The sequence below is a fragment of the Entelurus aequoreus genome, linkage group LG07 (genome assembly GCF_033978785.1).
Source record: "Entelurus aequoreus isolate RoL-2023_Sb linkage group LG07, RoL_Eaeq_v1.1, whole genome shotgun sequence".
Classification (NCBI taxonomy): Eukaryota; Metazoa; Chordata; class Actinopteri; order Syngnathiformes; family Syngnathidae; genus Entelurus; species Entelurus aequoreus.
In genome coordinates, this window is record NC_084737.1 from 37,967,572 (window position 1) to 37,982,571 (window position 15,000).

At 37.8% G+C, this 15,000-nt stretch overlaps 1 protein-coding gene across 1 annotated transcript in view; it reads right to left on the reverse strand.

Annotated features, from left to right (window-relative positions):
- Window positions 1–15,000, reverse strand: part of LOC133653801 (calcium/calmodulin-dependent protein kinase type 1D-like) — a 25,446-nt gene that overhangs the window by 847 nt on the left and 9,599 nt on the right. The window contains exons 3-12 of the mRNA XM_062053500.1: window positions 8,133–8,258; window positions 7,972–8,046; window positions 7,743–7,881; window positions 6,794–6,917; window positions 6,610–6,685; window positions 6,077–6,189; window positions 5,918–5,996; window positions 3,343–3,430; window positions 2,823–3,160; window positions 2,643–2,742 (exon numbers count right to left, since the gene is read on the reverse strand). Coding sequence (XP_061909484.1) covers window positions 2,685–2,742; window positions 2,823–3,160; window positions 3,343–3,430; window positions 5,918–5,996; window positions 6,077–6,189; window positions 6,610–6,685; window positions 6,794–6,917; window positions 7,743–7,881; window positions 7,972–8,046; window positions 8,133–8,258 — 1,216 coding nt within the window. The 3' untranslated portion in view covers window positions 2,643–2,684. The remainder of the gene's footprint in view (window positions 1–2,642; window positions 2,743–2,822; window positions 3,161–3,342; window positions 3,431–5,917; window positions 5,997–6,076; window positions 6,190–6,609; window positions 6,686–6,793; window positions 6,918–7,742; window positions 7,882–7,971; window positions 8,047–8,132; window positions 8,259–15,000) is intronic.

Below are 15,000 nucleotides of genomic sequence, written 5' to 3' on the forward strand. Positions count from 1 at the left end.
ACTCCTTATCTCCAAAATAGAACAGCTTAAATTAAAGGTGGTACAATTTAGAAACATTTTCAGGAAAAAAAATGTCCTCAGCAATAGAACTACACATGATGTTTTGTGTATTCATGCGAGGCAAGGACACCAAAGAAGGGTACGAGTGATAGCAAAGGGGAAAGGGAGCCGTCAGGGCCAGTAAGGCTTTCTCTGCTGGCCTAACATAACCAGAAATCATGATCGTAATTAAAAATAAAAGTAATTTTTTAATTTACTTTCCCTAAATATCTAAAAGTATTCATATTCTCTTCATGTCATATTATGCTCCATCCAGCGCTGTTGGTTTTAGGTATAGAGTTTTTATCCAATCAGAATTCAGGTAGCTTATGTTGCCATGCTGTACCAAATCTGCCCAGAGCCTTCAGAATCAATAATGCAGGCGTCTGTGCACTGTAAGTGAACGGACACAAACATTTGACAGAAAGTTGTGATAGCCAATCAGATCACGAGTCGTTGTCAGTAAGGCCTTCTAGATGGCCTAAGGCAGATAAAGAGTGATGTTATGAGCTAGGTAACATAAGAACTCCACTACCCAGCATGCGTGAAGAGTATATTATAGTAGTGTGAAGAGCATGCGCAGTAGCCCCGTTTAATTTGTAGACATGCAGCGGGATGTTTTTGATGAGCACCCTGTTGAGTAAACATTAAAACCCAGCCAAAACGCCACATCTGCATCTTTTTTGATTAGACAAGACAACACATTTGCAAGGCCATTTTCAAGAAGGATATTTAAAGAGAAACTACATCTTGTGAGACGATGTCGGCCAACCCCGGAAGCTCAGCTGTCCCGGCGATGAAATGTGAGTTCAGATATTTTAGTTCTTTATTTTTTCACGTTTAATATATTTTTTGCAATTTTAATTTTGACAGTACCGCCTAAGATATGTTTTAATTGCTGATGCGGGTTTATTCAATTTTAAATGCGCCAGAAAATAACCTGTTTTGTACACTGTTGGTGGTGATTAAATGCCCAGTAGTGCGTAAATTTGTTTCTGTATAGTATTTCTCCAGCATTGGTCATGTGGTGACATAAATGATGGTATTTTGAGAGGTAATCATTGAAGTTGGACATCACTGAAGGCCTAGGTGGGAAACGCACGGCTCGCCACTGAAAGGGGGTGAGCTGTATGCACATCTGTCCTGGTTGCTCAGTACAATTCTTTATGTCTCCAACCAGTAGCACGGCAGCTGATTTTGACTAACTCACCAAAGGGTCAGACAATATACAGTATACACCTTATTTTACAAACTTTAAGGTGCACCAGTATATAAGCCACACCCACAAAATTTTAGAAGAAGAAACAATTTTTTCATACATTAGCCGCACTGGACTATAAGCCACAGATATATATATATATATATATATATATATATATATATATATATATATATATATATATATATATATATATATATATATATATATATATATATATATATATATATATATATATATATATATATATATATATATATATATTTATTTTTTCCTTTCACTTTTGAGTTTGAACAGTTTCTGAAAATGGATAACTGTAGCACTTTCATTTATTTGCTTAATCCATTCCATAAAATAGCTGCACCTTTGTGTAAGACTTGTTTTAATCTTTCCTGTCCAGTCACTCATACAAATCATATTGTTGATGTAGATGCCAAAATCTGCTGTACAGATTTACTTTAGAAAATAGAAGTGTGGGATACTTCTATTCAAATAATATTTGCTTAAACTCTCAGTATTATTATAACTGTTCAATTCAGGCCTAATGCCTCCATTTTATGACATATTACCAGAAAATAGCGTAAAGAAAACCAAACTGTTTGACTGGAGAGCTGCTTCCTAAATAAAGTACTGATACATTTTATTATTTTTAATATTGTTCTTATATAATGCCAAAACCTACATTTTCAAACTGGCTTTTATTCTTTAATGCTTTGATTTTGTTCAATGCCAAGTTGTTTTCTGTTTTTAAGATGAAGACTGATACTTAATTGCTTTTTGTATATTCTATTACTTTGACTTGTATTTCTTATTGTAAATTGACTGAGTTTTTAAGAAAGGTCTTCTAAATAAAATGTACTATTATGATTATAACCCACAATCCTTTCTCAAAACTCTGCATTAAAAATAAATGCATACTGAACATAAGATATATTTTAACACATCATGCAAGTACCATTTTGTCCATGCTGTGGCAAAACAAGCTTTTTCCTTTTGTTTGGGTTAAAATTGCTATGAATATAAACGCTACATACTCTAAGTGAGTAGCTCTCTGACATTTTTATTTCATCAAAGTTTTCAGACGAAAAAAGGTTGTAGACCTCTGAAGAGCAGAAGTGTGTGCAGTGCCGTCAGCTGGGAAGAGACTCACTTCCCAGTAATCTCCCTCTGCGTGTATAAGTTTTATAGTGTAATCTATTTGTATAACAAAATGAGTAGAATCGCTTTCCATTTCCATTCTATCTATGTATCATCTCTGGATGAGTAGTCACATATTTTTTACTTGTATTATACAGATTGGTAGAATGTGTACTATGGTAGAGAGCATAAGGCAGGGATCTGTGTGTAACTGAAGCGCATTGACGTTGAATGCTGCTTCACCTACCAAGAAAAGAGTACTTTTTCCCAAATCTACTTCATCGGAGCTTCACATGATGGAACAAACGCCTGTCTGAAGAGTTTTTCCATTTCTGTTTTTAGAATACCTGAGAACAAACGAGACACATTCCGTGAGCTCTGATGCACCTTTCCAAAGTTCGGGACATGTGGTGAGGCTCATACGAACCCATTGAGGTTGGCGGGCTCCGAGTGGTAGATGTACTTCCCCTGCTCAGCTATACTGGGCGTGTGCGGTGTGCTCTGGCTGGTCTTCAGCGGGTGGTAGTGACTCTTCAGTTCCACGTGGTTCGAGGGCAGGGTCATGTGATTTGTGGCCAGGATTTTGCCATTGGTCTCAGACACTTTGGGTTCCGGTTCTGGATCGAGATGCTTGCGCTCCATGATGGGAGAGGACACTTGGACCACCTGTATGTCCGGGAGGCGGGTAACCTTGGGGACCTGATCCAAGTGGGCCAGCTGTAGTTTCTTCATGTGGTTGATGGCTACCGTAGCATTGAAAGCTTGCTGTCAACAGAAGAAGCCGGCAAAAAAACATTTAGCATTCAACAGGAGTGCATTTTGTTTCCTTGACAATGCAAAGCTACTCATCAGCCTTTTATAATGGCTAATCATTAGTTGATCTACTGTAAACTGCAAGCCTTCAATGGGCTTACCAGACCAAAGCCAGGAAATCAGTGACAACTGACCTTCCACTTGGACTTGGCAAAGTTCTTCTGCATCTGAACGCTGACAGAGTTATAGATGTCCTGGCTCCTGGCCGTCTTCCCAATTATCCTAGAAAACCACGCAACACAAATGTTATTTCCAGGTAGGCAGTTAATCCTGCATTCTGCATGACATCACACAGTGTGGAGCCTGGCTAATTTTCTTCTCTTTATATAACATACTTTCACTGTATGGCAACAACACCAGGATCAGATTCTGCCTTTGCAAAGATAATCCGGTATTATCTTAACAATATGTAATTATTATGGGTATAAAACCACACAGATATTTCTAATATTTGGGTAGCTTATGGGAAAATACTAGAAACAAATCTTTGTTTGATGCAGTGTAATTTTACCCCACGGCACCCTACAAGCATATTCCGTAATTTCATTTTGTACATATATTGGCTGCATAAGTCTATGGCTATGTTTACCCTACCCAAATCTGATTTTTTCGAAATCTGATTTTTTTCCAGCTGACTGTTTACACAGCAAGTAAGATGTGATCTTTATCAGATTCCAGTATAAAAGCACACAGGGCCCAATGTGGCCCAAATGTGGCCTCGATGTCACTTGCACGCACAGTTCGATTAAGTGTAAACAAAGGAAATTAAACAGTTGAAATGAGCTACCTCTGACTTGTAACAGGATCTTCAAGTATGTGATTATTTTATTATATATTTTATGTCATACTTAAATTAGTGTTTTGAAACCTAAGGTAGCATAAGATTCTGTAAATGAAGAAGTTGCTGCTACCACTGAACCTGCTCAGTGGCCTTGTGGTTAGAGTGTCCGCCCTGAGACTGGAGTGTCGTGAGTTCAAACCCCGGCCGAGTCATACCAAAGACTATATAAATGGGACCCATTCCCTCCCTGCTTGGCACTCAGCATCAAGGGTTGGAATTGGGGGTTAAATCCCCAAAATGATTCCTGAGCGTGGCCACCGCTCCTGCCCACTGCTCCCCTCACCTCCCAGGGGGATGGGTCAAATGCAGAGGATAATTTCACCACACCTAGTGTGTGTGTGACTATCGTTGGGACTTTAACTTTAACTTTACTACAGGAGAAAACACGGACGCCAAAGATCAGCATGTTAGTGATAATCTGGAAGCACAGTAGACGGCGCACTCCATGATCAGAAGAGTCAGCAATGCTTGTTTCTCAACAAGCATTCAAACCAGTAGGGTCTGTATGCCATTTTAGGGGGGCTAAAGGCTCCTTAGAAGTTCCTCAACTACTTCCACCTCTAAACTATTTGGTGTTGTTTTTGTTTTTTTCAAAAGTTCTGTTTTTTTGTTTGTTGTTGTTTTTTTTCTCTTCAAAATAGTGCCGACTAATTGAATACAAAGCATATAACCTGTCATTATACACTTAAATATGATTATACATGTGTATAAGTTTCCCTTTACTTCATAGTGTAAGGTAGAAATAAGTAGTTTTATGTAGGATCATCAATAGAGGATTATAACAATAATAATAATAATCATTATTATTATTATGATTACTGTATTATTATATTATTAATATTGGATCTACCATGGGTTAAGCTTCCCCAGTCTTTAAAAACTGATGTTTCTGTTTCGAACTTTAATCAAGAGTTCTTCCACATGTGTATTTCGTCGTATTTTTCTCCATGATGAGGGTGAGTCTGCAACGCGCTAAATGGCTGACTGAATGATTGAGTAAATGGGTTTAATTTCATGTGAACAATTTAATTGGTTGACCGTGACCCATTTGGAAATTTCAGTGGTCTGATGTGATGTGGCTAAATTCATTGGTGGCATGTAAAGCTTGTGAACCCGGAAAACTGTATAAATTAGCCGCAGCATTGTATAAAGTGCAGGGTTCAAAGCGTGGGAAAAAAAGTAGCAGCATATACACTACCATTCAAAAGTTTGGGGTCACATTGAAATGTCCTTATTTTTGAAGGAAAAGCACTGTACTGTTCAATGAAGATAACTTTAAACTAGTCTTAACTTTAAAGAAATACACTCTATACATTGCTAATCTGGTAAATGACTATTCTAGCTGCAAATGTCTGGTTTTTGGTGCAATATCTACATAGGTGTATAGAGGCCCATTTCCAGCAACAATCACTCCAGTGTTCTAATGGTACAATGTGTTTGCTCATTGGCTCAGAAGGCTAATTGATGATTAGAAAACCCTTGTGCAATCATGTTCACACGTCTGAAAACAGTTTAGCTCATTACAGAAGCTACAAAAATGACCTTCCTTTGAGCAGATTGAGTTTCTGGAGCATCACATTTGTGGGGTCAATTAAACGCTCAAAATGGCCAGAAAAAGAGAACTTTCATCGGAAACTCGACAGTCTATTTTTGTTCTTAGAAATGAAGGCTATTCCACAAAATTGTTTGGGTGACCCCAAACTTTTGAACGATAGTGTAGTCCGGAAATTACGGTAAATATTGCAGCTTTTGTATTTGATGCAACTGTAAAAGTGTGCCCAATGAAGTGTACAACACATTTTAGCTGTAACTAGCTATCTTCATGTGAGCATGCACTAGTGCTTGAAGGCCAACTGAGTGAATCTCACCAAGGGTGCCTGAGTGCTTGTTCAGTCGTGTAACGCATGTGGGGGTTCTTCTGCATCATGTTACGTATGAAATCTTTAGCTGCAGGTAAAAAAGAAAAAGATGGTGAAGGTTGTACATGCAGACACTCCCCTTACACATCTGATGATCAGTGCTCTTACCAGACTCAGAAATGTCATCCCAGAAGGGCGGGTCAAACTCATACTGCGCCTTCATGATCTTAGAGAAGAGTCGTGTCTCACTCTCTTCATAGAAAGGAGGATATCCACACAGTCTGGTAGAATATGGCAACATGTCAGCATATGGCAAAGAGAACATGAGTTCATAGAGACTGCCTGTGCAAATTTGTTAGGATGCATTTTAAGGAGTGTTACACCTCAATTGACCCCTAACCTTACAACATGGTCACTGGTGCACTTTGAAAGTGAAAGTAAATAAGTGGCAATGATGTTCTGGATTCAACTTTGTGCATAGTTTGCATGATCTCCCTGTAAATGTGTGGGTTTTCTGAAAGTACTATGGTTTCCTCTCACATCCTAAAAACATGCATGTCCGCTTCAACGGAGACTCTAAAATGTCCGTAGGTGTCAATAGTTGTTCGTTTATATGTGATGACTGGTGACAATAGTCTCTGTGACAGTCCAATCTGTGTAACATCCAATGTCCAATTAAATAGTCGATGTTTGACACTCACAAGATGTACGTGATGACTCCAATCGACCAGCAGTCCACTGCCTTGCTGTAAGGTTTCTGTGCCAGCACCTCAGGAGCTGAAAGTGGTGAAAATTTTTTGAATTAATCATTTAAATCAGGGCGCAAAAGAAGAAGAAAAAAACCAACAACGTGTTTATTGTTGTGTTGACAAGCGTGTTCCTCACCAACGTATCCTGGAGTCCCACAGGCGGTGGACATGATGCCCTTGTCCACCATCTTTGACAGGCCAAAATCACTGATCATGATCTTAGAGTCTTCATCACAGCTGTAGTACAGAATGTTCTCCGGCTGCGCATGGAAAATAAACTCATGAATAAAAAAAGGGGAAACCGTGTAATACAGGAAAATCCAACTAAATTGTTTTGGGGGCCACATTTTCAGAAAGCTAAGGATCAGGGGCCGGACTTCTCCCTTCACTTTTAGTCTTATTTTGCATATTCCAGAGAACCAGCGTCCTCTACAATAAACATTCGATTTTGGTCTATTTATTTTTGTTACAGGAGCGCTCTGCTGTTTTTTGGGAAGTTCTTCAAAAAAGCAATTAAATGATCATCTTTATGACAGCATTCTAGCGTTTTTAATGCATAAATGTGAATATCTAACAAGTTTTTTGAACTGAGCCAGTGAATCGCCCAAATGATGAAAAAGAGAGGACTTAAAACGAAACCTTAAGGAACACTACTAGTATAACTTAAAACGTTGAATAAATGCCTCCTGATTTCATCTGAAGTAAACAAATTACAGCAACACCTTAGTTACTTGTATCACATTACAAAAAATGCATGCTGCCAAAAGGCAGAGGACTTGAAGGGGTGCCTTGAAGAATGCCCCGGTTATGTAAATCACAAGTTAGGACCCCAATGTTAGCTTAGCAAGGTTCAAATGTCAACAATGCAAGGATCTGCCAAGGAGTTTAAAGTGGTCCAAGTTCCTTTATACAACAGGAGTACTCTATTATTTTTTGGACTTTGCTGCAAAAATGTTTGTTCCCCAAGTTTTGAACTGAACTCAGGCCGCCAGTTTAAGAGCCCTGGTGAAATATGTTTAGTGTTGACTTTGTGCTTTCCTCCACTAGTATTTCAGTATGTGTGTTAATGCTGTTTGAAGTCACACCTTCAGGTCCCGATGCACAATGTCGTTTTGATGTAGGTAGCTGACCGCGTGCAGCACCTGCTGGATCACACGACTGGCATCCATCTCGGAGTACACCCCTCGGTCCAAGATCCGGTCAAAGAGCTCGCCACCAGAAACACTGTCATAGAGGATATAACACACTGTCATAATCCCCTTTTCCAACTTCAACCTTCCATCGAAACTCAAATCAAAAAACGGCAAAACTCACAGTTGCATGACGAGGTAGAAATGTGTCCGACTTTCATAGAAATCTTCCATCCCGACTACATTGTCATGTTGGATTCTGTAGAAGAATGTGTTTTATTGTCAATTATATCCAGAGAGGTTATTACATTCATACATTATAAACCACACCGAGCTGGCTTTTACCTTCTCAATACTGTAATCTCATTCTCCAGATTAGGGTCCCCTATTTGTTTCTTCTTGATGCACTTCATGGCAAAAGTCCTTCCCGTCTTCTTCTCCCTCACCATGTAGACCTCTGAGAAGGCCCCTCTGTTCATCCATCACACACACACACACACACACACACACACACACACACACACACACACACACACACACACACACACACACACACACACACACACACACACACACACACACACACACACACACACACACACACACACACACACACACACACACACACACACACACACAATCGATGATGCTGTTATTTTATATTTTATTTCATGTCTTCTCTCAAGGCACTCAAAGCCACCTGCAATGATGTGTATGCAAGTGAGCAACAGAGTACAGGTCTATCTATTTCTTATATCTTTAGAATATTCCAAACTGTATTTATAATACAAATATTACCTAATAGGACTAAGTATTATTATTATTATCACATTCATACTATATGTGATAGTGTAGTTTTTCTACAGTTTGATTTACTTTTTAGGTCATTACAATAAAGATGAAATTTAACAGTTGAAAGTTTCCATTTTAATGTAGTGGTGTCCAAGGTGCCATTTGCGGGCAGCTTGTTTTTTATTGGCCAGTGACACCTTGTAAAGACAAAATAAACACGCCACAGATTAAAACATTGCAAGAAAAAATAGGAAAGATTGAAACTGGCCATATTCCCTACTCCCATAAATGCGACCTGAAAACTAAAATGGCCGATGACTTGTGCGTGATGTATGTGCGTCCTGCCTTGATCAACATCTCTACAAATGTCTTGCAACATATGGTAAACTTTTGGGTGTGCTATTGTTATTGTGTTATTGGTAATATTGTTACTGTCTGGTGTGCACAAATAGGCAAATATATTAGGTACCGCCAGTCAGACTGCAAACCACAACCAGAATAACAGACATGCTGTTAAATAGATACTACTTTAACATTCCTATTAAAAACTATGTGTTTATGGAGCATAGGCAAAATCGCTAAAGCAAGAAGTGTTGCCTGTTAGTTAGTTAGCGGTATTGTGTATTTAGTAGCAATATGCGAAAAGTACAGAACAGATTTCTCTGAGACTCTGTGCATAATGTGCAACAGATCCCATTCAATCTTGGCAGACTAAACATGTAACTAGAAGAAATATTGCAGTGTCAATCAAAACTGAGCATTATTATTGTAAACTATTTTATTGGTTGTAATTAGATTATGCAGGTGTACCCCATAATGCATTGTTCTTCTGTATTTAAACATATTATCCTGTTATTATATCCTTCAGATATGTTATATATTTTTTTATATATGTGTGTTAATCATTTTACTGACTATACATTAACTTTATTTTCTTATTTAAAACACAAGTCACATGGTTCACAGGAAGTTGCATCATTCAGATCTGCTGCAGACCATATGAAAAGCTAAAAGTTCTATATTTTTGATTATATTTAACCAAATGACTCTGGGAGGATTAAACTTTTAGCACAGTCTTGTTATAACTAAACTATGTTTGGATTAAATTTGTTTATTAAATGTTATTGTTGTTGAATCACTGTAATGTGCTCAGTGTCAACGGGTTTTATATCATAATTCAATGCAAAAATCTCACTCGTTAAATTTAGTTATGTTACTCAAATGAGCCATCTTCATTTTAGGAAGCTTAATTGTACAAAAATGAAATAAAGGTACCGTAAATGGGATCATGGGGGTCAATACACATGATGAGTTGTTCAATTAGTGTACAGTCCTGCCTCAGTTTACACGCCTAATTGGTTCTGTTACAGAGCTCTTAACTCGAGACACTTGTATCTCAAATCAACATTGTAGCACTGTCTTTCACACTCACTTCCTTCGTTCCAATGTTTGGACTACAAAGTTATGTCAATCTGAGTAAGACCGGATGTCTCCGGCACATCTTAAGGGGTTCACTGCTGCATTTGCTACAGCAGATACACTTTTAAATTGGGGTACCCTTGAGTTGAGGTACCACTGTATTATATAATTAATTAGAACAATTATTTAGTTTAAGGTTATTTTGATGGTTACTCCAAGCATATAGCACTGATTTAGTAGAATGGCGCATAAAATGAATGGCGAGGAGCAATTAATTTGCAACTGTTTGATCTTATCTGAATCCTCTGGAGATTTCAAGTGTTAAAAAAACCAAGCAACAGCAAAGGGTTCTCATAATCTCAGTGGCTCAAGTATTAACATGCAGAGACTTATTGTTATGTCCTAGCTATCTTCAGCACTGTCTGAGAATAGTTGTTCCCCCAGGTGGATTAGCAAGGCCTTCATCCCTGACGTAACGGAAAGGGCCTCAGGCCTCGCTCCCAGAGGTCAGACACTGAGCATGTATGGAAAAGGGCTTAAGACACAACAAGCTTCTTCCTGCTACTCAGGTCATGACTGCTTTCAAAGGCAGACATCCGTGTGGGTGGGTAGTATGGGATGGGATGGGACAGTAGTCATGACACTGACACCCTAAGATGAAAGGGATTGTCAAAATGAGGGTGTGTTGCCATCATGTACTTTCTGTGTACACCTTCTTATTTAGTATTTACCTGAAGTATTCTGGACTTTTTACCAACATATACTAAAGCTACTAATAAATTGGTGCCTCAGACAAAAACTTAAGTACAGTATTGTGTCAAATTTGACTCTTTGCTGCAACAATAGTAATACTGATGTGTTAGTACACTCATAGGAATAATTCTAGTATGTAGTTAGAAGTATTGCATAGCCCGCTTAAACAGTTATAAATTGTACAAGTTGACAAGTGTGCAAGTTTACAACATAGGCAGAAGTTATAATTTCCATTAAGACACCCAATTAATTCAATGAAGTGTGTAATTGTAATTACCGGTAAACTTAAATGCTTTAATATGAATGTCTTAATAGTTTCAAGGTACATTCTTTTTTTTTTAAACTTAAATTTTTATTCTGTCACATGCATACATATATCAACAGGGTCAACATCTTACAATATATACATAGTCAATTTATATTCCATATCAAGCATTTGTGGTGTCATTTTCCTGAGTTTTGTATTCAGTCCATTTTGTCCATTTCTCAAGAAATAGTTCCTCCTGTATTCTGAGTCTATGTGTAAATCTTTCCATTACATATAGTTCTTCCACAATGCACAGCCACTGTTCACAGGTCGGTGAGCTGCTACTACGCCACAGTCTTGTAATTGCCTTTTTGCTGGCTGCTAACAAAACCTTGACTAAATAGAAATCATCGAATTGCATATATTCCTGCGTCAAGTTTCCCAAGTATAGTATCATACTTGTTTTTGGAATGTCATATTGTAGTACTTCTTTTATCACTGACCACACGTCATACCAATATTTTTCAATATTGGGACAGTTCCAGAACACATGTTCGTGGTCAGCGTTCATATTTCCACATAGCCTCCAACATGGTTGTTTCTTTGCTGCGACTCTTCCGCTTATTTTTGGAGTTATAAAGTATCTAGTCATGTTTTTCCAGCAAAACTCCCTCCATACCCTAGAACTCGTGGCCGTGCACTGCGTTTTACAAATATTATACCAGTCCTTTTCAGTGATCTGCTCCCCAAATCCTCTTTCCCATTTCTCTTTAATGTACATGGTTGAAGTCCCCTTGCTTGTCATCAATCCCTGGTAAACAGCTGAGATCACTCTACATTTTTTATTATTATAAGCTTGTACCATTATTCTAATTAGCGGGTTCATTGATGCCCTTTTAATTTTTTTAATATAGTAGTCCCTTATCTGTAAATACCGGAAGAACTCATGTTTGTCTAGATCATATGTCGCCCGTAGGTCTTCGAAACTCCTCATCTGCCCATCTTCCAACAGTGTGCACATTGCCGTCAAGCCTTTTCGTTCCCACTGTTTAAACCCATGATCTTCGAACCCAGGCTTGAAATTGGGATCACGTGTCAACCATCCTAGTATCTTTCTTTCATCCTCTAATTTGTATTTTTTTGAGATATTATTCCAAATTCCAATTGTAAATTTAGTAATCGGACTCAGTTCTGCCTCTACTCTCTTTTCTATTGTTTTATTTGCCAACAAGTTTTGGATAAGATCTCTCCCCTGGTCTAATTCAATTCCCTTCCATTTCGCTTCGTATTCTGGTCTACACCAGCATACTAGATACCGAAGTTGGGCTGCATGGAAATATTCTTTCAGATTTGGCAATGCCATTCCCCCTTTTACCTTGGGCAGCTGGAGAGTTTCGAACCTAATTCTGGGTCTTTTACCCCCCCATATGAATCTCGATATATTTTTATCCCACTCATCAAATTGTATTTGTGGTATTGCTACTGGTAGGGATTGAAACAAGTACAAGAGTCTCGGCAACACATTCATCTTGATTATTTCTATTCTTGAGCTTAAGTCCAGACACAGCACTGACCATCTCTCCAGATCCATTTTAAGCCTCAGATTTATCGACCCATAGTTGGCTTCATATAGTTTATCTCTTTCCTTTGTTATATTAACTCCCAAATATTTGACCATTTCCAGGTCCCAATTTAGTTTATACGTCTCTCTAATTTCTAATGAGGGGTTATAGTTTAACAATAATATTTGTGTTTTTGTGACATTTAACTTATACCCCGAATATCGTCCATAATCTTCGAGGGTTCTCATTAATCTAGGGAATGTTTCTTCTGGATCTCGGAGATAGATCAGTACATCGTCTGCAAAAAGCCCCACCTTGTGTTCATTATGTCTAATCTGTATACCTTTAATTTCCTTGTTTTCTCTAATCAGTTGGGCTAATGGTTCTATAAATAATGCGAATAACGTCGGGGATAAACAGCAACCCTGCCTGGTAGACCTCTCCAATTTGAAGCTTTTCGAAAGACTTCCATTTATTTTGACTCTAGCTGATGGTTCTTGGTATAGTGACTTTATTATCTGTACTGATTTTTTGTTAAAGCCTAGTCTTTCCATTACTTTATACAGGTATAACCAATTTACACTGTCGAATGCTTTGTGAGCATCAACACTCACGAGCATAGCACTTGTTTTTGTCTTCTGTATTTCATCAACTAAATGTAAGGCTCTCCTTATGTTATCCTGAGTTTGTCTTTCCCTAATAAATCCAGTTTGGCAGTCCTCTATTAGATCCGACATAAAGTTTTCAAACCTTTTTGAAATAATAGATGTATACAACTTGTAGTCCACATTCAGTAGCGAAATAGGTCTATAATTGTTACAGTCTTCTTTATCTTTACCTTCTTTATGTATTACTGATATAATCGCTTCTTTCCATGAGGGGGGAATTTTTCCTTTTTTAAGGGTGTAATTAAAGGAGGTCTGTAATAAGGGAATCAACTCTTCTTTAAATGTCTTGTAAAATTCGGCACTAAAGCCATCTGTCCCCGGGGATTTGTTATTTTTGGTCCTTTGTATTGCTTCTTCAATTTCCCCAATTGTTATATTAGCGTTTAGCATCTTGTTTTGGCTAACTCCCAATGAAGGCAGGTCCAATGAATTTAAGAGAAGTTCCATTTCCTCCTCTCTTGCCGCAACTGGTTGTGTATATAGTGTTCGATAATAATTTTCAAATACGTTTTCAATCGCTTCTGGATCGTATAATAGGTTGTTGGTCTTGGGGTCCCTTATTTTGTGAATATTATTTAATGTTTGTTGTTTTTTCAGTCTCCTAGCTAACATCTTTGTTGCTTTAGAGCCTCCCTCGTAGTATGTTTGTTTCACAAACCTGGTCTTTTTTTCGACCTCATCCATAAGCATTTCGTTTACTTTTTTTCTCATGTCTTTAATCTGATCCATTATCTCAGAGGTTCCCACTGTTTTATGTTGTTGTTCCAAATCTTTCAATTTTCCGATTCGTTTTTGATATAATTCTAATCTTGCCTTTTTCATAAAAGATGTTTGAGCTATCAACTTCCCCCTTAAGACCGCCTTCAGAGCATCCCATAAAATTGTCGGCTCCACCTCCCCGTTATCATTCTCTTCTAAATATGAGGTTATATCTTTTTTTGTTGATTCTATCACACTTTCACTATTCAGGATGCCCACATTCAATCTCCATAACGTGTTTTTCTTCCTACTATTTAGATGAATTGTCAAGTATATGGCACTATGGTCTGAGAGATCCGTTACTCCTATGTTGCACTCCTTCACTCTGTGTATTTCTTCTTTGTTCATCAGATACATATCTATTCTACTGTACATTTGATGTGGTGCTGAGTAATGAGTATAGTCCTTCTCCAACGGGTGTAGTTCTCTCCATATGTCTATTATTCCCAATTCCTTCATCATTATGTTCACATATTTGCTAATGTGTTCCTTACTTCTAATCGTGCTTGTCGTGTCTAAGTTATAATTCAAAGTCAGATTAATGTCACCTCCACACAGCCAAACCCCCTCTGCTTCTTTGTTAATAACATCAAATATTTTCTCATACGTGGATTTACCGCTATCTGGGGGGACATAGACATTAATTAACGTTACTGTTTGGTTTTCCAATTTCCCTTTCACTATTATATATCTCCCCTCTTTATCACATATTTCCTTGATTAATTCAAATTTAACTGAGTTCGATATTAATATGGCGACACCCCTCCTATTACTCTGTTTTAAGAATGTACTGTAAAATGTATTGTTGTACCCGAGTTTCCTGAATTTTTCATGTTCCTGTTTAGATAAGTGCGTTTCCTGTAAATATATTACCTGCATCTTTTCCTTTTTGAATTTAGCCAAGACTTTGCTTCTCTTAATCGGATTGTTTAACCCATTAACATTCAATGACACCACCCTTACTTCATTACTTTGCATAAAGGTTTTCCTTTCGTACTTTTTCTGTCTTCCAT